General features: G+C 38.0%; 2 protein-coding genes across 2 annotated transcripts in view; both read right to left on the reverse strand.

The window, feature by feature from the left end:
- PPP3CA (protein phosphatase 3 catalytic subunit alpha) overlaps positions 1–27,740 on the reverse strand; it is a 1,090,725-nt gene that overhangs the window by 371,949 nt on the left and 691,036 nt on the right. The window lies entirely within an intron of this gene.
- The window catches only part of STK32A (serine/threonine kinase 32A), a 152,227-nt gene that overhangs the window by 6,222 nt on the left and 118,265 nt on the right, over positions 1–27,740 (reverse strand). Inside the window, exons 8-10 of the mRNA XM_049786984.1 lie at positions 12,321–12,437; positions 9,661–9,786; positions 8,429–8,557 (exon numbers count right to left, since the gene is read on the reverse strand). Coding sequence (XP_049642941.1) covers positions 8,429–8,557; positions 9,661–9,786; positions 12,321–12,437 — 372 coding nt within the window. The remainder of the gene's footprint in view (positions 1–8,428; positions 8,558–9,660; positions 9,787–12,320; positions 12,438–27,740) is intronic.

The raw sequence follows: 27,740 nt of genomic DNA on the forward strand, positions 1-27,740 counted from the left end.
AAGAATGGGTGTTGGACATTATTGAATGCTTTCTCAGCATCTATTGATATATTATATGGCTTTTATTTTTTGATATGATATATTATGTTGATTGGTTTATGTATGTTAAATCATCCTTGCATTCCTGGAATGAAACCTACATGGTCATGGCGTATGACCTTCTTGATGAGGCGTTGGATCCTATTTCCTAGAATTTTGTTGAGGATCTTTGCATCTGTGATCATCAGGGATATTGGCCTGTCATTTTCTTTTTTGACAGCATCTCTGTCTGCTTTCGGTATCAATGTGATATTAGCTTCATAAAAACTATTTGAGAGTATTCCTGATTTTACAGTTTCATGAAAGAGCCTGAAAAGGATTGGTAGTAGTTCCTCTTGAAAGGTCTAAAAAAATTTGTTAGTGAATCCATCTAGGCCTGGACTTTTATTTTTAGGAAAACTTTTGATAACCATTTTAATTCCCTCAATAGTGATGGGGGTGTTTAGATATGCTACATCATCCTTATTCAACTGTGGAAGGTTATAAGAGTCCAATAATTTATCCATTTCGGCCAGGTTCTCTAGTTTTATGGCATAGTGTTTCTCAAAGTAGTGTCTGATTGCCCTTTGAATCTCTACAGTATTTGTAGTGATATCCCCTTTTCATTTCTAATCCAGTTTACTAAGTTTCTCTCTCTCCGTTTCTCTATGAGTTTTGCTAGTGGTTTCTCAATCTTGGTTATTTTTTCAAAGAACCAACTTTTGCTTTTGTTGATCTTTCTAATTATTTTATTGATTTTCAATTCATTAATTCCTGATCTAAGTTTGTTATTTCCTTCTGCCTACCTATTTTTGGTTCCTTTTGTTGATCATTTTCTAATTTTATAAGCTGTATCATTAAGCTTTTTATATAGGCACCTTCTGCCTTTCTGATGTGTGCTTGCAAAGCAATAAATTTTTCTCTTCATACATTCTGGTAATTTATTTCTTCATTGGCATTTGTTTCCAGGAATGTTTTGATTTCCTCTTTGATTTAATCTCTTACCACTGGTTGTTCAGTAGTGAGCTGTTTAATTTCCAGGTGTTAAAGTTTTCTTCTGTGTCTCTTTGTAGTTCACTTCTAATTTCAGTGCCTTGTGATCTGAGAAGGTAGTCTGGTCAATTTCTATCTTCTTGACTTTATGGAGATTTGTTTTATGGGTCAGAGTGTGGCCTATCCTGGAGAATGACTCATTTAATTGGAGAGAATGTGTATCCAGTTTTCTGGGAATGGAGTGACCTACATATATCTACTAGTCAACTTTCTTCTATTTCTCCTTTCAAATCTAGTATATTCTTGTTGGGTACCAGCCTGGTTGACCTATCAAGGGGTGACAGGTCAGTATTGAGGCCTCCCACAATTATAGTGTTGCTATTTATGTCTTTCAGATTTGTCATCATTTCTATTAAATATTTTGCTGGTCACTCATTGGGTGCATATATGTTTAGGACTGTTATTTCTTCCTGTTGAAAATTTTCCTTGATTAGTAAAAAAAAAGTCCTTCTTTGTTCCTTATAGCTTTTCTGAATCTAAAGTTTATGTCATCACATACCAATATGGCCACTCAAGCTTTTTAAGGGAGTTTTTGTTTGAATGATTTTCCTCCAACCTTTGATTTTGAGTCTGTTTGTTCTGACTATTCACATGTGTTTCTTGTAGGCAGCAGAATGTTAGATTCAACATTTGATTCATTTTACCACTCTGTGTCTCTTAACTGGTGTGTTTAGTCCATTAATGTTGAGAAAAATAATTGTCATGGGGTTTAGTGCCATCTTTCTGTAGAAGTTTGGTGTGTCTATTGGTCAGCCTTGTCTTAAAGTAGACCTTTCATTTTTTTTCTTTTAAGGCTGGTTTTGAGTCTGTAAAGTTTCTGAGCTGTTGTTTATCTGTGAAGCTATGTATACTTTTTTCAAACCTGAAAGTGAGCCTGCAGTATTCTAGGGAGGCATTCATTTATTTGAGTTTTGTCACTATATCCCACCACTGTCTTCTGGGAGTGAGGGTTTCTTGTGACAGGTCTGCTGTAAATCTTAAGGCTGCTCCTTTGAATGTACTTTCCCTTTATTATTCTTGTTGCTTTCAGTAGTCTATCCCTATCTGTGGGATTTGCCATTGTGACTATGACTATTGAGGAGTGCTTTTTTTTCGGGTCTTTTTTAGTTGGTACTCTTCGGGCATGCAGGATTTGGTTGCATGGCATCTGTAGCTCTGGCAGTTTCTCTGTAATGATGTCCTTGACCATTGATTCTAGCTGGGTATTTTCTTCCTGAGTCTCTGCGACTCTAATGATTCTTATGTAGTTTCTGTTGAACTGTTAAGGCTTCCATCTTCATCTGTTCACATTATTTGAATATTTTTTTCCATTGTCTGATCATTTGCTTTAAGGCTCTTTTTCAATCTCTTCTGTTGTATGGAGTTGTTATGCATCTCAATTTCAGCTCATTGATTCTGTCCTCAGCTGCTTTTACTCTGTTATTTCAATTTGGAGTTTTCTGATTTCTTATCTTTGTGGTCTCTTCAGCTCTAGCTATGCTTTTTTTTCTTATTTTCATGAGGTACCTCCATATTTCTTCTCTAAACTCCTTAACTGAGATGTTAACTAGTTAATTGGCTCTTCTCAGGTTATCAGAGCTGCCATCTTCATTCTCTGCAAGGAGGTGGCCTGCGTTGTTTCAACATTGTCACACTTGTAGTGTTCTTTTTCTACACATATTGGTGAAGTTCATTGGCTAGAAGGTGCGTGTGGCTGCATAGCAAAGTGGAGCCCACAGCAGTAGTCTGGTTCACTGGGGTCTTCCTCTGTAGCCTTCTGCAGAAAATCAGGAAGCCATGTATGGAGGAATGCAGAGGCCCTTTATAAGCCCATGGCAGGAGTCTGACACCACCTTTCTCATCAGGTTTTGATAGGGTTGGATGTTTTTTCTTGTTAAGCCTTAAATGTCTTAGCTCAGATGGATATTGGATGAATAATTTTATCTTTTTGTGTGTGCAGTCTTTTTATTGTGGTCATTATTTCCTTTGAGCTGCAGAAGCTTCTTAACTTAATGTTATCCCAATTGTTTGTCTTTTCTCCCACCTGCTTGGTCAGTGATGTTTCATCCTTGATGATGCCCATTGAGTGACATCTTAACTGCTCTTTAAAAGTTTCCTTTCTACTTTGAATTCACTTTTAGAGTTGTGCTCTTACAGATACTGCAAGTGTCATGAAAACAATAACAGATAAGACTGAACTGACTTTTTCCAGAAAAAGATTTTATTTTAAATATTAGAAAAATAACACAAACATTAAAGATTTATCTGGGATTCAGGGTTCAAGGCTGGACGGTCGGTGTCTAATCTCCTGGAGTCTAAGATGGGTCCACATGACATATTTTCAAGGTGGGAGATTCCCCTGTATTGAAATAAGTATGAGTTCTTATCCCTAGTAGATAAAAGCTTGTTTATATACATGAGATTTCCCCTTTTTTTAGTGTACCTTTGCAGGAAGAAATGGTGCTTCATTATATTGCTGGTGTATTTGGGGGAGGAAAAAGAAGAGCAGAGAAATAAGTCACACACCCAAAAAAGATAAGAATAGAAATAAAAATATATTTGCCCACATATGGATAAAGAAAAATGATTTAGATAACTGAAATAAAAAAATAGAGAATTGAAATAAAAAATAAAGAAAGAGGTAGTGTTATCCCGGTCTTATACTTATGATGGAAGTATAGGATTCCCCATTGTCTTTTGAGAATTTCTTGTGGGGTGTGAGTTCCTAGGCACCCTTTTATGGCATATTCTGCCCTTCTTGAGATTGGTAAAAGATTTGCGGCAGGGGAGTCTTGGGTAGAGTTCTTGCATTGGGAGTCCTTTTAGAGCTAAGTCCAGTATCCAGCAATAGTCCACGTTAGGAAGGGTTGGTAGGGAGGGCCACACAGCATGAGTCAGCAGGGATGTTGGTTGTCTTTTCTGGCCGGGGATGAGATGTGGATTTGAGTGGGTGTCCCTTCGCTTGGGTGCTGGATACTGTTCGTTGGGGTAGGAGGTCAGTCTTGATGCTTAATAGATTAAGAACTGAGGGTGAAGAGTTTTAATAAGATGGAAAATCTGGATGGGATTGAGGGGTGAATGGATAGCCAGATTCCTAGAAGGGGGAAAGGGGAAAGTATATGGAAGGGGCAGAAAAGAAGAAAAGAGAAAATAAGATTAACTAGAAAAAGAGAAAGAAAAAAAGAAGAAGAAGTAGTGAGAAGAGAGGAGAGCAGAGTGTGGGCATGTTATTTTGCTTGAATATGTTCGATGAGTAGGCCCCGTAGTATAAGTCTGTAGGTCACAGTTGCTGGTTCGGTGGTCTGGCTGGTCACATGCTTCAGGTCCTAAAAGAAGGTATAACCTAGAGAAAAAGGGTATGTTAAAGTGTTTTATCGAGGCGATTTCATACCACAACATGGGTATGGTATCTTGTGTAGTTTAGCTCCGAGGTGCCACCTTAGGTTGCCCACCCTTTGTATCCAAGAAAGACTGTGGACAGAAAAGCTGAGAGGTTACTTTAAATATAGTAAGCTTAAGGCATTAACACATAATATTTTGAAATGCTTCCATTGGATTCAGTGATTTTTCATGGTATTCTTTACCTGTAATCTTGTATAAGGTCCCTAAGAGATTATTATGGGCCTTTGTAGTAACAGGCTGGTTACATACCTGTTCCCTCTACGCTGAGGAAACAGAACTTCTAAAATCAAGAAGAAAGACTTCATCGTAAGTTCTACTCCTTGACCTGTGCAGAGACTGAGATCTCTAGATATAGAGGTCTGATTTTATCATCCAGATCGGAGCAGAAGTCTTCCATACAACCAAAAACACCAAGGGGAGAGTAAATGAACTTGAAAGGAGTCTATAGATAATCCGATGATAATATATTCCAAGGGTGGAGAAACCCTGTATCTCTTAGGCCAAGGGGATTCCCTTTTCGAATGACCCCACTTTTTACTGTGCTTATGCAGGAGGGGAATAAAGGGGTGGGGGGGGCAGAGAGATAGCATGGAGGTAAGGCATTTGCCTTTCATGCAGAAGGTAATTGGTTTGAATTCTGGCATCCCATTTGGTCCCCTGTGCCTGCCAGGAGCAATTTCTGTGCATGGAGCCTGGAGAAACCCCTGAACACTGCTGGGTATGACCCAAAAAACACACACACAAAAAAAAAAAACCAAAACAAAAACAATAAGCACAAAATATTCTTTCTTTTTCTTCTCTTATCTAGTTTTTGTCGATTTCTTTGTTTTGGTGTAGATATTTAAGTAGTTGTCCATTTTTTATTTATATATTTACTTTTTCTTTCTTCTTTTCTTCTTTTTGCAATCTGTCATATTTTTTTATCTCAAGACCATTGTAATTATGTGGTGCATATCTTTATTGCTGCAGTGCTCACTGGATATCTTATTTGATACTTCTTTTTAAACTGTTGTGGTGTTTCACCTTCTTTTTTCCCCTTCGTCTCTCAAACCGAGGATGAGAGCCTCTAGAAGGACTCGGCCCATTGTTGGCGTAATTGATTTTTACCCCAATTTTATTACTTTTCTCTTCCTCAAACAAAACCACATAACTCGAACTATCTAGTCCCGCCTCCCAATTAGAGGGAGAAGTAATGGAGGTACCATGACCAAACAGTTATAAGATCACTAAGTAATAAACTAGACACAGAGGGGGCCACTCAATCTAGAAGCCCCTTGGGTGAGGGTGGAGGATAGGGAGGCAGGATGGGAACGGAGGTGGAGGGAGGACATTTGGTGATGGGAATTCCCCTGATTCAATGTTAACATGTACCTGGAATATTACTGTGAATGATATGTAAGCCACTATGATTAAAATAAAAATTATATTAAAAATATTTGTAAACTCTGTTAGTATCGTGAAGGATTTAGAAATAGGGCTGTGAAAGTGATAGTGAAGGGACCTCATTTTCAGCAGTGAGGGTATAGAGAATGAGAGGAAGTCTCTATGTGATGATCCAAAGCAGGACCTGATAATAAAGCCCTGAAAAAAAAGTACTTAAGTACTTGAGGAGAAGTACTTGAGCTTCTGTGGTTGGAGGGTTGGATATGACTGAAGACCAAGAGACAATGGTACAAGGTTGGGGTTGGAGATATATCATAGAGAATTGTAGGTTTAGTAGAAATTCACTTTCTAATTTGCCTTCTGAAACATTAGGATACCTCATAATGCAATGTATCCCTCTGTCTTGGCCAGTCTTTACCTTGAAGCAACCTCAACAGGTATACAGGAGTGATACAGAAGCCATTAGGTTGGGATGAGAAAGATGGACAAGCTACTGGAAAGTTGGATTTTTGGTACAGTAATTATTTGCCACAGGGCCCTATAAAACACTCTATAGATTCTGGAAAGAGGACAGTTCTGTGATCAAATAGAATACAGACTTGCATTACCTTAAATTTGAAGGTGATAGAAAGAAAGGGCACTAAGGATACTTAAGTATTTGCTGAAATAGATAGTGCAATCTTTGAGAATTGACATTTTTATGCAGGAATCATATTTAATATATATCTATTCTTAGATTCAGATCAGGACCTTACAAATGATGTTTTTGTTTTTAATAGACATCCAAATAAGTGTGATTATGGTTTTGGTAAGCAATTCCCTTATTAATAGTGATATAAGCATCCTTTTTATACCTATTGGCCATTTAAATGTCTTAATTGAGCAAATGTTTGTTCAGTTACTTTACCTACTTTATGATTTGTTGGCTTTTGTTATAAATCACAATTTTTTTCTTTTATATACTAGGTTGCCTTTTTATTTTGTTCTTTGTTTCTTTTACCATATAGAAAATTTAAAGTTTGGGATCATCTTTTTTGCTAGTTTTTGCTTTTGTTGTGTTTTTGGTGTAGTAATCAGGAAATTGTCATGACTACTTCTAAAGAATTTTAAGCCAGATTATTTCTATAGTTTTATAGTTGAATTTTTATTTTAATAAGACAAAAAATAACATGTAGTAGTGAGGATAAATGGAAAAGCAAATGTTGAGGCACTGTTGATAGAAATAGAAACAGGCTCAGTCAACAACTCTAGAAAACATTATGAAATTTCATAAGAAAAATTTTACATCAGCTATCTGATATGAAATCCATTCTTGAGTATATTCCTAAAACAAATGAAAAAATGCTATTGAAGGGATAGCTGTGCTTCCAATTACTCTAGAATCATTTACAAAATGTAAATAGCCCATTAATAATGAATAAAGAATATGGGGTAAACATATATGTATATAAGTATTTTAATTACTATTTCATATGTATTTTTACAAATATACATACACACAGTGGACTATAATTCAATTATGACATTTGTGATGGCATGTGTGGACCTTGATTGAGATATTAGGCTGAGAGATAAGTCAGAGAAAACCAAGTACTTATGAATCAATTATAAGTGGAATCTACAAAAGTCAGTTATAAAAACAAATAACAAAATCAGAGTTAACAAATAATACAGTGGACTAAAAAATAGGACCAATATTATTTAAGTAAATAGTCATTCAGCAAGTAAAAATAAGCCTAGAGATCTGAGGCATAGTGCAGTGAATATATTTTCATTTTGAATTTTGGGCCATACCAAGATGTGCACAGGAAACTCCTGTCTCTTAAAGACTTAAAGACTCAAGGATTCCTCCTGATAGGAGTACTCAAGTAACTCAAGATGAGATGAGACCTAGAGGACCATGTGCAAGGCAAGCACTTTACCCACAGCACTATCTGTCTAGGCCTAGAGTGAATATAGATAGATATTCATGTACTAGCATCGTCAGACTTGCTAAGAGACAAGAACTTAAGTGATTCCATTAGCAAAAGGAAAGACATTCTTGCAATAATAATTTCCAGACACAAAAGTGAAAAGAGCTGGATGTTCCAGCTCACCATAGGAAGCTCACCACAAAGAGTGATGAGTTTAGTTAGAGAAATAACTACATTTTGAATTTTCCTTATAATGAGAATGTATGAGGGAAATGGAGAGCCTGTTTAGAGTACAGGCGGGGGTTGGGTGGGTAGGAGGGAGACTTGGACATTGGTGATGGGAATGTTGCACTGGTGATGGGTGGTGTTCTTTACATGACTGAAACCCAAAAACAATCATGTATGTAATCAAGGTGTTTAAATAAAAAAATAAAAATTAATAAAAAAAAAGAAAAAGAAAACAATTAAAATTCATGAAAAAGATAAAAAAAAAAAAGAAAAGACGCGTATGCAGCGTGACTAAATATGCTCTTATATAGGCACATGATGATAATCATATATGGCATTTACTATATGAATGTCATAAATTAAATTTAGAGCCAATACACTTGCACCACATTGCATGTAAACTATACCTCAAATTTTATAAAGAACACAAGCTCTTTTATATACCTGCTTACCTGAGAGGAATCACATTTCCTCATCTCCTTCTCCTTCTTTGCCAGGCGTTTCTTTTTCTTGTGAAGGGGTTTGGACTCCAAAATCATTTCTTCAAGTTCAAAGGTGGGGTCACAATTTAGTCTGCCTTTCTGCAAGGGAGACAGTTTGGTTCATTTAGAGCTCAGCCCCGAGAGAAGTGTTTATAGTCCTGACAAAGCAGATTCAGAATTAGAAAGAAAACTGAATTACAAGTACTTTTCTAAAGTTTGAGCTTTGTGATGATATTGCTCAATATGTTCTGACAATCAGTTTAGAATCATCTGAATTAGTTTGCTTAAATCCCCTTTTTCCCAGCTAGACTTCCTAAATTTTTCTGATGGATTGTCCCCAAATCACACTTTTTACAAGCTTCCTGAACATTTCTATTTTCAAGGAAGCAGAGACCCAGCTGAAGAGCTTCTCTTGCAGAGGTGGGGACACTAGAAGGAAAGAAAAGATGGTGGGTGGTCTCTCCACCCCCAGTGCATCACACACCCTTATGGAACAAATTGCACCACCAGAACTCTGCCAAATGACCAGGGATGATCTTGGCCCCAGTCTCCTGTTGTTTCATGAAGGAGAAATGCCCCACTTTAATTCCATATAAAAACTTCATTTCCTCTTACAATTCATCTCCTCTGAGATTCCCCTTCTGCTGTTGGCACACAACAGAGTCTGTACATGCTAACCTTATTTACCTAGCTTGGGCATAAGCACAGAAAACTTTAAGTTGGTACTATAGGTTCTTATAGGATTTTGTTTCTTCCATCATGTCTACCACTAAATCTATAGTAGCAAGAGAAAAGGAACCTGTGTTCTCAGCTGGGGCCCTTGACTTAAGCTTCAATTCATCCAACTCACCCAACTCATCAGAATCTGTAGTAGGACACAACAGTATCCTGTGACCAGGAACTCATCTTTGAAATCAGAGAAGTTTTTTTTCTTTTAATGAGCAGCTTTCTAAGACCTGAAAGTCTTAGGGTTTCTTTCCAATAAGCTGCCTCAAGAGGTGGTTAGAGTTAGACTTCAGATACACCAGATCTGTTGAGTATTTCATACCAGCTCAGAATTTAGCAGCTGAGTGACTTTTGGTAACTAACTTGCTTATTCACAAGAGCACTTACAGCTCCAGACTGAGATTGGAGTGCATAACTGACAAACTAATAGCATTTATTGAATTACAGTTGTGATGCATTAGTAAGGGGTGACTCACATTAGGAATAAAGCCTGGAACAAGCCTCTTCTGCAAAACTGCATCCCAGTTCATGTCATTCATGTATGGAAAATTCTGAACATCAGATAAGTGAGAAAACCGTTGGTCTGGATTAGGTTCAAGTAGCTGCCAAAGAAAGATAGTCATCAAGATGGGGAACATATCAAAACAGGCAAAAAAAATCACTGGGGTTTCCTTTATATTCAAGCATTGAAGCAAACAAGGCAGCAGCCCCCATATCAATAGCATAAATAAATTGCATAGGAGATGCAAGCATAAACAAGGTCGCTATGCACAGTGAAAATACATTATATGTAGGTTTTTGTGGTATAGCAATTGAAACTAGCTTGCATGACCAAGTCAAACCTATCTGTGATTCTTAGTTTAACTACTAAATATGGCAAGTTTGTTTTCTAACAGATGTATGCTTCTTTTTTTATTTTATTTTTTTTAATATAATATGTATGCTTCTTTTAAAAGGGGGTTAGGGTTGGAGCGATAGCACAGCAGGTAGGATGTTTGCCTTGTAAGCGGCCTGCCCAGGTTCAATTCCCAGCATCCCACATGGTCCCCCAATCCTGCCAGTTAACTTTTGAGTGCAGAGCCAGGAGTGATGCCGGGTGTGGCTCCCAAAAATAATAAAAGGGGAATAATAACTTATTTTTTAAGATTACAATTGGGCTAAAGAGGACTGAAATTGTTAGGAGGTAAGTTTATTTTCACAAATAAATACAGGGACCAGAGTGGTGGTGCTAGAGTTAAGGCGTCTGTCTGTCTTGCAAACGCTCACCTAGGACAGATCCAAGTTTGATCCCCGGCGTCCAATATGGTTCCCCAAGCCAGGAGGGATTTCTGAGTACATAGCCAGGAGTAACCTTTGAGTGTCAATGGGCGTGGCCAAAACAAAAACGAAACAAAGCCACAAATAAGTGCAATCCCAGTAGAAGTGTTGCCTTGGGCTGGAGTGATAGTACAGCAGACAACGCATTTGTCTTGAATAATCACGGAAAAAATCCAGGTTTGGTCTCTGGACTCTCATATGGACTGGAGCTGTCAGATGTGATCCTTGGAGTCAAAGCCAGGAGTGAGCCCTGAGCTCAACCTGATGTGTCCCACACAAATAAGTAATTCAAGCAAGCAAGGTATAATCCTTCCTTCAGGCGGCTTAGAGACAGCCATACAGAGTTTCACGCTGTGACGAACATGAAAGAAAGACTGAGCTCTGCGAACTTACAACAGATGTAGGAATAGGAAGGAAGGGGCATGTGAGCTTAGTTCTAAAGATAGGTTTCTCAAACTATCCATGTAGAAACTTTGGTTTTTGTTTGTGTGCTCTTTTGCTTAAGCCCACCACCCCCGTCTGCCCCTCTATGGACTGCTACTGTGCCTGGCTGGTAGGGAGCACCACACCTCATGCAATTAATTTGATTTTCACATCACACATAGATTTCACCATTTTTTTTGTTTTGTTTTTGTTTTTTGTTTTTTGGGCCACACGCGTTTGATGCTCAGGGGTTACTCCTAGCTAAGCATTCAGAAATTGCCCCTGGCTTGGGGGGACCATACGGAACATGGGGGGATCGAACCGTGGTCCTTCCTTGGCTAGCACTTGCAAGGCAGACACCTTACCTCTAGTGCCACCTCACCGGCCCCAAAGGTTTCTCTTTTTTTGTTTTGTTTAGTTTTGCTTTTTTGGGTCACATCCGGCAGCACTCAGGGGTTACTCCTGGCTCTACGCTCAGAAATCGGTCCTGGCAGGCACGGGGGACCATATGGGATGCCGGGATTTGAACCACCGACCTTCTGCATGCAAGGTAAATGCCTTGCCTCCATGCTATCTCTCTGGCTCCGGTTTCACCATTTTTTGTGAATCTACTATGTGATTGATTAGAGGCAGTAACTCTATCAAATTGCTATAAATGTTTTCTAAATTTTTATTTCTGTATTTGTCATGGACCTCTCAGATTCATGAACTTTAAACAGTCAACAGATAATGTTATGTGGCACTGATCTAAAAGATATGACAAGCAGTGAAGCAATGTTCTATGCATATAATAATGGACCAGAATTAGCAAGTGTAAAAGTGGCGGTGAGAGACTGAGTGGTGAGGTTAGGTGATTGAGGAAAAAAAAGAGGCAATTTTTGATAATTAAGAAGGAACAAAACTCTAGAATAAAGCTTGGTAGTTTGATAACACAAAGCCATCCGGATTTTTATTGTGAGTCAATGAGAAGATAATGAAGTTTACTTTGAGCAGATCACTATGGGAAAGAAAGATGAATGGAATTTGTAAAAATAGAAGGAAGACCAGTTGTTAGGTAAAACTTTAGTCAATTAGGGGCAGTGGAAATAGAGAGGAGTAACAGATTCAAAAGATAGTTAAGGTCAAATTATAGAGTAGACAGATTGGAATATGGAACAATGAGTGAAATTGGGTAAATGAAGAGTAACAACTGAAAGAAAGTACCCCAAAATAGTTCACCTCAGAGACTACTACTTTGCACATACTGGCTTTGAGATAGCTTTGGGACAAAAAGGGGGCACATGTCCTAAGGAAGCCAGTGAAAGCCATTAGTGGTGATGCTTTCCTTATTATTATTGCTTGCAATATTACATTCTAACTTTTAACTCACACTGCCTTTACATGCAGTCCTCCTTACTTTTTTAAGAAGCGCAACCATGTCTGGTGACCAGGATGAAGGATAAGCCACAATAGCTGTCTCAAACATGTACGCAATTTCCTTGCTGGAAGTACTGGAGCGGATGTGATATGGTCTCTGAAGGGAGAAAAGTAAAAGTTTTCATTGTTTTTGGATAAAAGAAATACTTTGATATTCCCAGGCTAAATTTTGAGCAGGTAAAATACCAACCTGCCATATGATTATTGTAGTGTCACATGGATATATGGCATGGTGTTCCAGGTTTATTTTTTTAAGAACAAAAACAAAAAGATAAAGTTTACTGTAAAATATTAAAGACTAAAAACAAAAGTTGGTAATTCTCCTAGGACAAACAAAGCATTTCTAATTTTCCTATACATGGATGGACATGGAAACTATTATTGGTGAAGTAAGTCAAAAGGAGATAGACATAGAATAGTATCACTCATCTATGGGTTTTAAGAAAAATAAAAGACATTTATTATAGTAATGCACAGAGACAATAGAGATGAGAGCTGGATAAACCAACTCAAGATGAAGTTCACCGTTTTGTGATGGAGTTCACCATAAAGAGTGGTGAGTGCAGTTAGAGAAATAACTACACTAACAACCATCAAGACAATGGCAGTGAATAAGAGAATTAGAATGCCTGTCTTGAATACAGGCAGGGGTTGGGCAGGATGGAGGTGGGAAACATTGGTGGTGGGAATGTTGCACTGATGAAGGAGGAGTGTTTTTTATGACTGAATCCCAACTACAAACGTGTTTGTAATCATGGTGCTTAAATAAAGATATAATTTGAAAAAAAAAATTTCTGTTTCCAAATCTATCTCTGAGGTACCAGTTTGTACCTGTGTTGTAAAATGACCTATTTAAATAAAATTCTGTACAGGTGCTCAGTAAATTGAATTTTTAAAATTGCTATTTAAGGGGCCAAAGAAATAGCACAATGGGTGTGCACTTGCCTTGCGCACAGCTGTCCCAAGTTTGATCCCCAGCTTCTCTTATGGTAGGCATTCTTTAGCCTACCAGGAATACTTCCTGAGGCAAAGCCAGAAATTATCCTTGAGAACGATTGGATATGACCACAAAAGAAAAAAAATTAATAAATAAAATTTCTATTTAAGTGTTGATCATAAAGCAACCCACAGTCCTGTTTTAAAACTTTTTACTTCTTTTACTCTTGTTTTGCTTTTATTTTTTGGTTCCACACCCAATGGTACTCAGGGGTTACTTCTAACTCTGTGCTCAGAGGCAGGCTGGCTCAGAGGACCTGGCAGGCTCAGAGGACCATATGGGATGCAGAGGTTGAGCCTGAATCAACTGTGTGTAAGACAAACGCTCTACCCACTGGGCTATCATTCCAGCCCTGGATGATTTCTGATTTTGTTTTGTTGTTTTTTCATTTTTGTTTTTTGTTTGTTTGTTTTGTTTTTTGGGTCAAACCTGACCATGCTCAGGGGTTACTCCTGGCTCTATGCTCAGAAATCACTCCTGGCAGGCTCAGAGGACCAAAAGGGATGCAGGGATTCGAATCACCATCCTTCTGCTTGCAAGGCAAATGCCCTACCTCCATGCTATCTCTTCGGCTCCCGGTTGTTGTTGTTTTTAACTATCTGAATCATAACGAGTAAGTTCAAAATAGAAAGAGTTCTGGAAAAATTCAATTTAAGTTCTAAATAGTATAAGCCCATAGTTCTACAGAATGTGTAGTGCAAAAATATTCTTTTCTCCTTACTTCATCCTCCCTTTCCCCCTTCTTCCCTTCCCTCCCTCCCTCCCTCCCTCCCTCCTTCCCTCCCTCCCTCCCTCCCTCCCTCCCTCCCTCCCTCCCTTCCTTCCTTCCTTCCTTCCTTCCTTCCTTCCTTCCTTCCTTCCTTCCTTCCTTCCTTCCTTCCTTCCTTCCTTTTTATTCTTGGTGTTTCTCAGGAGTTCAACTGTGCACACTTAAAATACCCATTATACTCATATTACAGCACCATATGTTTTTTAACTAAAATATTTGTTTAAGCACCATGGTACAAACATGTTTGCAGTTGGGTTCAGTCATAAAAAGTACACCCCACTTCACGAGTGCAACCTTCCCATCACCAATGCCCCCATTTACTCCCCCTCGCCCCTGTTTTCGAGACAGGAGCTCTATCTACTACAACTAATCATTATCATGATAGTTGTTGGTGTAGTTATTTCTCTAACTATGCCCCCCTATTCTTTGTAGTAAGTTCATATCATGGGCTGGTCCTTTCAAACCTTATCTCTATTGTCTCTGGGTATTATTATTATAATACTGTCTTTCAGTTTCCTTAAATCCCATAGATGAGTGGGACTATTCTGTCTCTCTCTTCCTCTGACTCATTTCACTCAGCATAAGAGTTTCCATGTCCATCCACAGATAGAAAAATTTCATGACTTCATTTTTCCTGAAAAATGTTAAGTATTCCATTGTGTTTATGTACCACAGTTTCATTAGCCAGTTTCTTTATTTGGGCATCTGAGTTGTTTCCAGATTCTGGATATTGTAAATAGAGCTGCAATGAACATAGATAAGCAGAGGGCATTTTGTATTGTGTTTTTTTGTTCCTTGGGTGTATTCCCAGGAGTGGTATAGCTGCATCATATGGGAGCATAGTTTAAGGAACCCCTATATTATTTTCCATTAAGGATGGACTAGATGGCATGGCATTCCCACAAGCAGTTAATGAGAGTTCCTTTCTCCCCGCAGCACCTCCAGCACTGAGATACCCTCCCATATGCATTTTTTAGAGAACTGGGTTTAGTTTTAACTTTGTGGATGAGAAATGTGTGGTTATATTACAATTTTCCTAGCTTTCCACCAGAGGGCAGCTAGTACTCATATTATTAATTTCTCAAAGATTCTTTAAAGGTAGGGTTTTCATCTTTATAGGAGATGTTAACTTTGGGGGGGGGGTTGGGGCCACACCCAGCATTGCTCAGGGGTTACTCCTGGCTGTCTGCTCAGAAATAGCTCCTGGAAGGCACGGGGGACCCTATGGGACACTGGGATTCGAACCAACCACCTTTGGTCCTGGATCGGCTGCTTGCAAGGTAAACGCCGCTGTGCTATCTCTCCGGGCCCGAGATGTTAACTATTTAAAGGTGGGCATTATACCATATTCACATTTTTGTTCATAGCACTTAGGAGTACCCCGTAGGTTCTCATCAGATGTCTGTTGAATGAGCAGAATTTCCTAATTAAATTAACCCAAAAGATATCTAAATATAGACATATGTACTTATCATATTCCTGGTTCTTTTGAAATATTTAGTATATATGAACTTATGAACTAAATTGAGAGTTATGGAAAATTAGATCCATTCCCTGGTGTAAATCACCACTAAAAGGCAATATAATGAGATCATGTGTGTGGACTCTGAAGGCCAAAGAATGAGTGTTTAACTGAATCATTCAATTTCTTCAATTTCAATTGTTTCCTATGTAAGATGAAGCAACTTCATCTGTAAACTTGTGAGATTGCTTAAAAAGTGATGAGACATAATATCCATAAAGTTATCAATAGAGAAGCTAAATATACCAAGAGAAATGCTTTATAAAATAATAGATACAAGGGAAAAAAAGGGAATGTAAATATCAAGAGTGAACAGACTATCAATAGTTATCAATAGAGGGAGTTTCAATAAAAAGACTTTTGATCTCCAGGGTAGGCAAGGTCAGTGACTCAGGAAATTAAATGTGCTGTTGTCCCCTTAAAAATATAACCATATGATTTTCAATCTACATTCTAAAAATATTTGGCATTAATTTTCTTCCCTCAAAATTGAATCAAGTGTAACTGCTAATTCATTTGTCTCCTTCCAAACACAGTGGAAAGAACCCAAGTGAAAGAGTAACAGGAAAGGAGAGTCCTTTATCACATCCTGTGCTGGCTGTTCCCAGAGGATGGACACTGAGGCCGTGCATATGTGCTACTTTTCTGGGCCAGGTCTGGCAAATTTAGACTCACAGCATTGCACACTTATATGCTTTGCTCCTGTCTTTTTATTTGTCTCTCCTTCAGTTTATTGCTGTTTCTAAACCTAGTTTCTATGTCATTGTAAATACAAAATCATTTGCATAGTACATTTATGAAGGACAATATCAAGCAAAACAGGTGTTTTATAATTACTTTAGAAAAATGTGACTACATTTAATATTTTTAATACCCAATGTATATATTTGAAACAGTAAGAATGTACTTGTTTTGCACTAGTACCTTATTTTTCTGGTTCTAAAATGTAAAATATGTGATAATTAAACAATGATAAGTACTGTGTATTTATTCACTCATCAAATATCAATGATCTCTATATTCCAACTTGTTCTGTTACATATTGCAGAAGTGATGACAAGTAAATATTATTTCTGTTAGTGGAGCCTACATAGGAAAATCATAGAAACTCATATACACAATTAAATCAATGTGATGTATGCTATAAAGAAAATTTGTAGCATACAATACTAAATTATATTATGCTAAACAATAATAGAGTTATATACATTCAGAGTGAGGATAAGTAGGATAGAGAAGGTAAAATGTGAGTTGGGAAATAATACGGTGTTGTTATTAGGGGCATATTTGAGGAATAGAAATCCAAAGTCAGAGAGCACAATTAAGGCCAAAGTATATAAATCCCTATCATAATGTTGGACATATGGATAATACAGAGCTAAAATTGGGTCTTGTTTTTACAATGAAAATAGCAGTGAGGAGAAAAAAAGATCAAACAGAAGCAGGTAACAGCTGAAGGTCAAATCCATCAAGAATGCCATCGGGTGGGCAGGAGAGAGAATTCATACAGAGTTCATGCTGTGTCCATGCTGGGTTCAATCCCTGCACTGCAGGATCAATCCCACAACACAACAATACAAAACCAAAACACAATGGGTATGCTTTCCGGCACTTTTGTCTTGGAAGGACATATTTTTCTGTAAATAAGAACCTTTAAGTGCATCAGGAATTTGTGTTTAACATCCTTCCTCAGTGGTTTAGTTGCAGTAATTTTTACAATTAAATCTTTGCATTTGATTGCTCAGATTAGCTATATTTAAAACATAATTACAGTTACCCTAGTTGGGGTCTTTCTAGAGCCAGTAAAAGTTGATTTGCAGTAACTCTTTTCTTCATTTATTCAATGAATATTAGTCATGTCCCCATTTAAAGGCAAATACTGTGGATCATACCAAATAATAAGAATCCATACTTCATCTTTGATGAGTTTACAAACTAGTAATATAGGAGATAATAATATAAAATTTGAGACACATGAAAAAAATTGCAAGGGTATACATTAACAAATGGATTTAAGACTAACTAAAAACAGATTTAGGTTGATATTTTTAAATTTGACATTTAATTTTATCAAGTGAAAAGAGTCATAAAGAAAGGCAAATTATAGATCTGTTGTTGCTAAAAATAAAAATATCAGGGCTGGGGCCCGGAGAGATAGCACAGCGGCGTTTGCCTTGCAAGCAGCCGATCCAGGACCAAAGGTGGTTGGTTCAAATCCAGGTGTCCCATATGGTCCCCCGTGCCTTCCAGGAGCTATTTCTGAGCAGACAGCCAGGAGTAGCCCCTGAGCAACACCGGGTGTGGCCCAAAAACCAATATATATTGGTTTTTGGGCCACACCCGGTGTTGCTCATATATATATATATATATATATATATATATATATCAGGGATGGAGCAATAAGACACAGGTAGGCATTTGCCTTGCACAAAGTCCACCCATTTTCAAGTGCTTTCTGAGTGCAGAACCAGGAGTAACCCCTAAGGGCTTCTGGGTTTTGTCCCCAAACTAAACAAAATAAAATAAATTAATAAATAACAACATGTATGTATGAATATATGAGTACTGGGTGGAACATTGGCATTTTAAAATATAAAAGTCAAATTTGTGTTTTAGAACAATGATTCGGACAATGTGAATCATCATATCATAGGGAACTACTAGAGAAATAAATAATATAAGAGGGGAGAAAATATACCTCTCCAGGATTTTCTTCATTGAAGAAATCTTTCCTTTTACAACAAAGAGAGAGAGAGGGAGAAAAAGGAAGAGGAAGAGAGAGAAAGAGAGAGAGTCCTGGGATACAGGTAGGTGGAGGGATCTTGATTTTCTTCTTAAGGGTATAGAATAGCAGTGATGCAAATATAAAACAGTAATATTGGTACTATTGTGAAATATGACATATCAATACAAATTCATTTTGAAAAGATTAAAAATAGAAATAATTGCATTAAATTATATGGAGATTTCCTCCCAAAAATAGAACTTTCATATTAACCAGTAATGTATTAACTAGTAATATTAACTAGTAATTCTATTTTTGTGTCTATCCCAAGAGAACATACACACTCATTCAAAATGGCACACACCTATGTTCATTAGAGCAATATACACAATCACCAAGATCTGCAAATGGCCCAAATGACCAATCACAGGTCAGTAGAAATGAAAATATGGAATATTGTTCAGAATTATTGGTTAAAATTTTGAGAGAAATAATGGGTATTAAGTGAAATAAGTTAGAAAGAGCAGAAAACATTGGATGATTCACTCCTATGTAATTCATAAAAATATAAACCAAGAAAATTATTATTGTCAAAGAAAAAAACCTTTAGACTCTGTCAATGGAACTGAACTTATTAGAGATGGGAGGAAGATGGGTGAGAAGGAACCCAGGGACAGTGGAGGAGGGATATTGACATTTTGGTGATAGGGATGGTGCAAGAGAGTATACACCTGAAATGTAAATAACAAGTTAAAAGCTATTTTTTAAGTTACCAGAAGTCTACTATTTAAGAAACTAAGAGAAAAATAAATGTTTTCTTTATAAGAAAACAATGCTTCTGAACGCAGAACCTAGGAGCCACGTAACAATCAGGAATCCAGCAAGACAGGACAGGAATTGTGTTGAATTAATAATTCACACTCTCCTTTGTGAAATGTCTGAATTGAGAGTCTAGAGTTATAAATGTAAATCATTTTTTTCATCCAAACAAATATATTTATACAAGATCTTTAGTACGGGTATTGATTGGCTCTCACTGGAAGTTAATGTTGTACAATTTATTTAATTGTATTTGTATAATTTAATACTGATATATTTGTACAAAAATTGAAGGGGTGTTATCAAAAACAACTACTTGATTTTTATATTTTTCTAGAAACATCAGTGAAGATAGTTTTCATTTACATTAGAATTTTATTATTTAAATATTAATAATATATTTAAGCACCATAGTTACAAACATGTTTGTAGTTGGGTTTCAATAATAAAATGTACATTCCCCCTTCTCAGCTCAAACTTCCTGCCACCAATGTCCCTCATTTACCTTCTCTCCTAACCCCTACCTGTCTTCAAGACAGGCATTCTATTTCTCTCACTCACTATCATTATCATGATAGTTGTTAGTGTAGTTATTTTTCTAAAGGTACTCACCACCCTTTATGGTAAGCTTCATATCATAGGTTGGTCCCTTTGAACCTCATCTCTATTGTCTCTAGGTATAATTACCATACAGTCTTTTATTTTTCTTAAATCCCACAAATGAGTCAGACTATTATGTGTCTATCTTTCTCCCTCTGACTTATTCCACTGAGCATAATAGTCTCCATACCCATCCATATACAGGATATTCATGACTTCATTTTTCTCACAGCCGCGTAATATTCCATTGTGTATATGCACCATAGTTTCTTTAGCCACTCAACTGCTGCCTGGCACCTGGGTTGTTTCTAGATTCTGGCTGTTGTAAATAGTGATTCCATGCAGAGGACATTTTTGAATTGTGTTTTTGTGTTCCTGGGTATATCCTAAGGAGTGGTATTACTGTATTATATGGGAGCTTAAAATGAATTACAGATCTTGATATCAGACCTGAAACCATAAGGTATCTAGAAGAAAATGTAGGGAAAACACTACATGACCCTACATGATACTGAAACTAAAGTCATCTTCAAGGAGAAAACACCACTGTCCAAACAGGTGAAAGCAGAAATAAACAAATGGGACTACAATAAACTGAGAAGCTTCAGCACCTCAAAGGAAACAAGTGCATGCTCTTAGATGGAGGTCTGAGTTTGCTTTTTTGAATGTGGCTGATGAACTGTCTAAACACAACTTGTTAAAGAGGCTTTTCTTCATTTTGAGTTTTTTCCCCTTTATCAAAGACTAATTGATTGTAAAGGTCTAGGAATCATTCTCTGAATACTCAAATCTATTTCATTAATCTGAGGATCTGTCTTCATTCCATTACCTTGCTGCTTTAATGGTTATAGCTTTGTGATACAATTTAAAGTTGGGAAAAGTGATGTCTCCCATCTTCTTTTTCCTAAGGATTGCTTTAGCTATTAGTAGATGTTTATTCTTCCAAATGATTTTCAGGAGTGTTTAATCCATTATTTTTGTTTGTTTTTGTGTTTTTTATTTGCTTTTTATTTAGTTCTTATATTTCTTTTATAATTTAAAAATTTTACATAATATCTTTATTTAAGCACCATGATTACAAGCAATATTGTAGTTGGGTTCCAGTTATAAACAGGACTCCCCCTTCACCAGTGCAACATTTTCACCACCAAAGTCCCCCATCTCCTTCCTCCTCCACTCTTGCCTGTATGAGAGACATGGATTCTACTTCTCTTACTCATTAATATTGTCATGATAGTTGTTAGTGTATTTATTTCTCTAACTGCACTCACCACTCTTTGTGGTGAGATTCATATCATGGCTGGTTCTTCTGGCCCTCATTTTTATTGTCTTTCTTAAACCCATAGATGAGTGAGACTATTCTGTGTCTATATCTCTTCCTCTGACATATTTCACTCAGCATAATAGATTTCATATACATCCACATACAGGAGAATTTCATGACTTTATCTCTCCTGACGGCTGCATAATATTCCATTGTGTATATGTACCACAGTTTCTTTAGCCATTCAGCTGTTGAAGGGCACCTTGGTTGTTTCCAGAGTCTGGCTATTGTATATAGTGCTGCAATGAATATAGTGTGAGGAAGCGATTTTTGTATTGTGCTTTTTTGTTCCCAGTGTATATCCCTAGGTGTGTTATAGCTTGATCATATGGGAACTCAATTTCCAGTTTTTGAGGAATCTCCATATTGTTTTCCATAGAGGCTGGACTAGATGGCTTTCCAGCAACAGTGAATGAACTGTACAAACAAGTAGAAGCAGAAATAAACAAATGGGACTACAATAAACTGAGAAGTTTCAAAGGAAACGTGCATGTCTTAGATGTTGGTCTTAGTTAGCTTTTTTGAATGTGGCTGATCAACTGTCTAAACACAACTTGTTCGAAGGCCATTAATTTGTGTGTGTTAATTTTATATCCTGACACTTTGCTCTATGAATGTATTGTTTCTAGAACCTTTTTTGGTAATGTTTTTAAAGTTTTATAAATATAGTAGTATGATGCCATCTTCAAACAGTGAGACTTTGATTTCTTCCCTTTCATCTGGATATCTTTACATCTTTGATATCGTTCTGATATATTTTGATATCTATCTTTGATATCTTTTTCTTGACTAATTGTTATGGCAAGTATTTCCAGTACTTGCTCCTTTCTCTCCGCATCCCCGCCAACATTACTAGTTCTCATTCTTTGTGGTGTGTGCCAATCTCTGTGGTGTGAGCTGGTACCTCATTGTTGCTTTGATTTGCATCTCCCTGATGATAAGTGATGTGGAGCATTTTTTCATGTGCCTTTTGGCCATTTGTATTTTTTTTTTTTTGTGGTTTTTGGGTCACACCCGGCAGTGCTCAGGGGTTATTCCTGGCTCCAGGCTCAGAAATTGCTCCTGGCAGGCACGGGGGACCATATGGGACGCCGGGATTCGAACCGATGACCTCCTGCATGAAAGGCAAACACCTTACCTCCATGCTATCTCTCCGGCCCCTCCATTTGTATTTTTTCTTTTAGACATTGTCAGTTTATTTCTTCTCACAATTTTTTTGATGGGTTAGACATTTTTTCTTGTTAAGTTCTTTCAGTACCTTGTATATCTTAGATATAAGCCCCTTATTTGATGGGTCACTTCTTTGAAGAATGTCACATGTACCCTTAGAGGAATTGCATTAAGTCTGTACAATGATTTGGGGAGTTTTTTCATACTGGAGAGGGAGGCTGCAGCTGGACCCAGAAGATCCCATATGCTAGGATTTCTTCTCCTCTCCTACGGGTATGGCTGAGAATCTGGGCAGACAGCTGGCCAATGGCTTCCTGGGCTAACCACTTAGTCCAGGAGACCAAGCGCCCCCACGCCAGGCTGGCTTTCAAGGCCGCCTGGCATTTAAGCTCTGGGGGGATGGGGAGGAGGCAAACTCCTCCCCCATGCTTTTTCATACTGGAGAGGAAGGCTGCAGCTGGACCCAGAAGATCCCACATGCCAGGATTCCTGCTCCTCTACTACAGGCATGGCTGGGAATCTGGGCAGACAGCTGGCCAATGGCCTCCTGGGCTGACCACTTAGTCCAGGAGACCAAGATCCCCCCCCCCCATGCCAGACTGCTCTTCAGGGCCAGGTCTGGCAACTGGGCTCTGGGGGGAGCAGGGAGGAGGGAAATTCCCGTATTCATACTGGACCCCCTGCAGCAATGTCTTTTCTTACTAATACTCATTTTCATAACCGTGCGGATGCAAATGCATCCACATGACAAATATACTTTTTTTTTTTTTGGTTTTTGCCACACCCGGCGTTGCTCAGGGGTTACTCCTGGCTGTCTGCTCAGAAATAGCTCCTGGCAGGCACGGGGGACCATATGAAACACCGGGATTCGAACCAACCATCTTTGGTCCTGGATCGGCTGCTTGCAAGGCAAATGCTGCTGTGCTATCTCTCCGGGCCCGACAAATATACTTTTTAAGCATTATCTAAAAATGTTCTTTATTCTAGATGGTTCTTAGGAAAGGAAACGGAATGCCAAAGATTTGGATGATAACACTCAAATAGATCTTTAAAGTCAGTTTTTGTGTGGACGTGACTTTTCGTACTGACTCCAAGCCAAAATCACAAACAAGTCATATATATATGTATATGTATATATATATATGTATATATATGTATATATAGTGTGTATATATATAGTGTATATTATATTGTGTATATATATATAGTATATAGCCCCTGTCATGCATTGCCTCTCCCCTACCCTTGTGTCTCTTCTATACCCTCATCTCCCAATTCTGATCCATTATCTTCCCCTAATTTAACCCTCTTTACCCTCAGTTTCTAACTCGGTAGACACCAAGATTGACTTCCTGCCCCAACAGACCACCTTCCAGCTCCTCAGTGAAAGACACCCTCTGGGTCCCCGTTCTCATGCCTCAGCAAAGAACTACAACCAGCATGCCTGCTGACTCATGCTTGGTGGCCCCTCTCACCCCCACCAAATCGTGGACTGTTGCACGATACAGGAATCAGCCTCAGCAAAACCCCCAGCTCAAAGACACTATGTGGTCTCGTAATGCAGCCAAGCATCTCTCAAACTCAATTCCAAGGCCTGTGAATCGAAAAGTACCTTGGCTATTATTCCCCACAAGAATATATCAAAAGACCTAATTGGGAGTCTTTTATTGCCTATGGAAGCTTAATACCTGTATAACAATACATCTTAAGATGTGTATTACTAAATATACAGGTAGCCTCCACCACTTGTTTTATTCGAATACCTTTTCTTTTTAACTCAGTTTTATTTATTTGTTCTATTTTAAAATATACATTTTTCTCTATCCTTACTATTTTTGGTGCTGCTTGGTACAAAAAGCCTTGACTGGGATAAAAACTCAGAACAAAACCAGACAACAGAGACTGTGTGTGCAGCCTGTCATCCTTACCCAGAATAGCACCAGCAACACAGTATGACACCATATGTTTTGTATGGGCACAGTAAAAAAGGGTAAACCATAAACACAGAAACAAGATCTTATCTTCTAGGGATAAGAACTCACTTTTTATAGCAGAAGGTGACTCCCATCCTGAACATGTGTCATGTGGATACAACGCAGTCTCCAGGAGATTGGACAGTGTTAGTCAATCCCAAACCCCAGATCCCCTACGTAGAAATGACACAGCTCTGGGCAACACCACCAGGAACTAAGCTCCATTGGGAGATTTATAACACTGCTCTAGCACCAACTTGTGCCAGTTTTGATATGACAACAAGGAAAGGAAAACTTGACCTAAGACCAGGCTGTTCTATCACATCACCTAACACTAAATGGAAATCAGAAGAGGTATCATCCTTTGAACTGTGAAAAATAAGAGCACCAACAACAGAAAACTGACTTTGACAACCGTGACTGAACAGAACCTACCTTGGGACTAATAAGGAAAACCCTACCCTAGGCTGTAGCCCAGGACACATAAAAAACAACAACAAGAAGATGTCTTATTGCAGAGGTCCAACTTGGACAACAGAGACTGAGCGGAACATTTGGATCGATAATATCCTAGGCTTCGGCTTAGGGACTGAACGAAAACAGGGAGCAAGTATTACAGAAGACTGAACACAACAACAACGAGGGATAGGAACCTAGAACCTAGAGACTCTATCCTAGACCCTGACCTATAACCCGCACAAATACCAAGATCACTAGCTACAGTGGCTTGATTTTCTCACACACAACCGAGAGGAAACTTTCCTAGCATCACAAAAAAAGCCTTTGGGATGGGGTAATGAGTATATATGGAGCCAGGGGTTGATCCCATGATGGTATGCTTCAAGGATGGAGAAACCCTGAATCTCTTAGGCCATGGGAATTTCCTTTCTTCCCCAATGCTTACTGTGCCTATGCAAAAAATAAAAATAAAAAATAAATAAAAGTTGGGGAACGCCAAATCCTGCTACTCCAGCACCCATACTTTTTCTTGGTTTGTTTTGATTTGTTAGTTTTTTACTTTATTTTCCTTCTCTTTTTTCTTCCACTTTTTTCTTTCTTCACTCTTGTGGTTATTATTTAGAGATTTATTTTTATTTTTATTTACCGGTTCCGTTTTTTTTCTTTTTTCCTTTTTTTTTTTTTTTTTTTTTTTTTTTTTGTTTTTTTGGGCCACACCCTGTGAGGCTCAGGGGTTACTCCTGGCTATGCGCTCAGAAGTTGCTCCTGGCTTCTTGGGGGACCATATGGGACGCCGGGGGATCGAGCCGCGGTCCGTCCTAGGCTAGCGCAGGCAAGGCAGGCACCTTACCTCCAGCGCCACCACCCGGCCCCTTCTTTTTTCTTTCATTTTTTTCTCTTTTCTCTTTTTCTCTCTCTGTGTCTCTCTCTCTCTCTCTCTTTTTTTTTTTTTTTTGGTAGTTGTCACCAAATTTTTTTCTCCTTTTTTTCTTATCCTTTTTATCTCCAATGATGGTGGAATGGATGCTCAATCTACAACAAGCTGTAAAGTGGAGACCAGTTGCACTAGCATTCTGAGGGGTAAAGGAGGGAGATATGGGATGCATACTGGGAACAGGGGTGGAGGGAGGACAGCACTGGTGGTGGGAATGCCCCTCATTCATTGTCGCTATGTACCATAAATGATGCAATGAAAGATTTGTAATGCACTTTGGTCACAATAAAAATTAGAAAACAAACAAACAAACAATGATTTGGGGAGTATTGTCATTTTAATGATGTTGATCCTCCCAATCTATGAACAGGGTATGTGTCTCCATTTCCTTGTGGCCTCTTTCCTTTATTTCTCTCTCTTTTTTTTTTTAATTTTGGGCTACACCTGGTGACGCTTAGGGGTTACTTCTGGCTATGCATTCAGAAATCGCTCCTATCTTAGGGGATCATATGGGACGCAGAGGGATTTAACCAAGGTCTGTCCTGGATCAGCCACGTGCAAGGCAAATGCCCTACCCTGCTCCATTTCTCCAGCCCCTCTTTTTGTTTGTTTGTTTGTTTTTTTGTGTCAGACCCAGCAGTGCTCAGGGGTTCCTCCTGGCTCGATGCTCAGAAATCGCTCCTGGCAGACTCGGGAGACCATATGGGATGCCGGGATTCGAACCACCGTTCTTTTGCATGCAAGGCAAATGCCCTAACCTCCATGCTATCTCTCCGGCCCCCCTCTTATTTCTTGAAACAGTGTTCTGTAGTTTTCTTTTTATGGATCCTTCACCTCTTCAGTTAAGTTGACTCCAAGGTATGTGAGTTTCTTTGGCAATATTGTGAATGAGATTTTTTTATGACTATTTCTTCTCTATCATTACTTTCATGTAAGAAGGCCATTAATTTTTGTGTCTTAATTTTGTATCCTGACACTTTGCTATATGAATCTATTGTTTCTAGAACCTTTTTGGTAGTGTTTTTAAAGTATTATAAATATAGTAGTATCATGTCATCTTCAAAAGTGAGACTTTTACTTCTTCCTTTCCATCTGGATATCTTTATATCTTTGATATATTTTTGATATCTTTTGATATCTATCTTTGATATCTTTTCCTTTACTAATTGTTATGGCAAGTATTTCCAGTACTATGTTAAATAGGAGTGGTAAGAGGGGGCAGCATTGTCTTGTATCAGATTTTAGAGGAAAGGTTTTTAATTTATCTCCATTGAGTATAACATTTGCCACTTGTCTTGTGGTAGTAGGTCTTGACTATATTAATTAAAGTTCCTTTCATTCCCACTTGTTGAGAGTTTATTTTTTTATCATGAATGGATGTTAAAACTTATCAAATAGTTTTGTATCTATTGATATTATCATGTTTTTTCTTTTACTTTTTTTTAATATGGTGTATTATGTTGATTGACTTGCATATGTTAAATCATCCTTGCATCTCTGGAATGAAACCTACTTGTCAACTTCCTTGTTGAGGCATTGGATCCAATTTTCTAGGATTTTGTTGAGGGTCTTTGCATCTGTATTCATCAGGGTTATTCTGTAGTTTTCTTTTTGGGGTGCTTTTCTGTCTGCTTTTGTTATAAGGGTAATATTAGCCTTGTAAATCTTGGGAATTTTTAAGACTTGGGATTGGTTCTGTTTCTTCAATTTCCTGAAAAGAGTTGGTAGTAAGTCCTTTAGAAAGATTTTAAAGAATTCTATAGTGAATTTATCTGAACCTGGGATTTGATTTTGGGAAGACATTTAATTTCCTCAAGGGTTATGGGTCTGTTCATATATGCTATAGCATCTTGATTCAACCTTGGAAGGTTATACGTATCCAAGAAGCTATCCATTTCTTCCAGGTTTTCTTGTTTTTTGGCATAGAGTTTCTTAAAGTAGTCTCTTTGAAATTATTTTGTTTTTGTTTTTTGTTTGTTTGTTTTTGAGAATACCTAGTAATGCTCATGGGTATGGCTCTGCACTCCTGGCTCAGGGGCCATATGTGATGCTGAGAAGTAAACCCAGGTCTGTCTTATGCTTTCTGCGTGCAAGGCAAAGACCCTACC

This window comes from Suncus etruscus, chromosome 14 (assembly GCF_024139225.1).
Source record: "Suncus etruscus isolate mSunEtr1 chromosome 14, mSunEtr1.pri.cur, whole genome shotgun sequence".
NCBI classification, from domain to species: Eukaryota; Metazoa; Chordata; class Mammalia; order Eulipotyphla; family Soricidae; genus Suncus; species Suncus etruscus.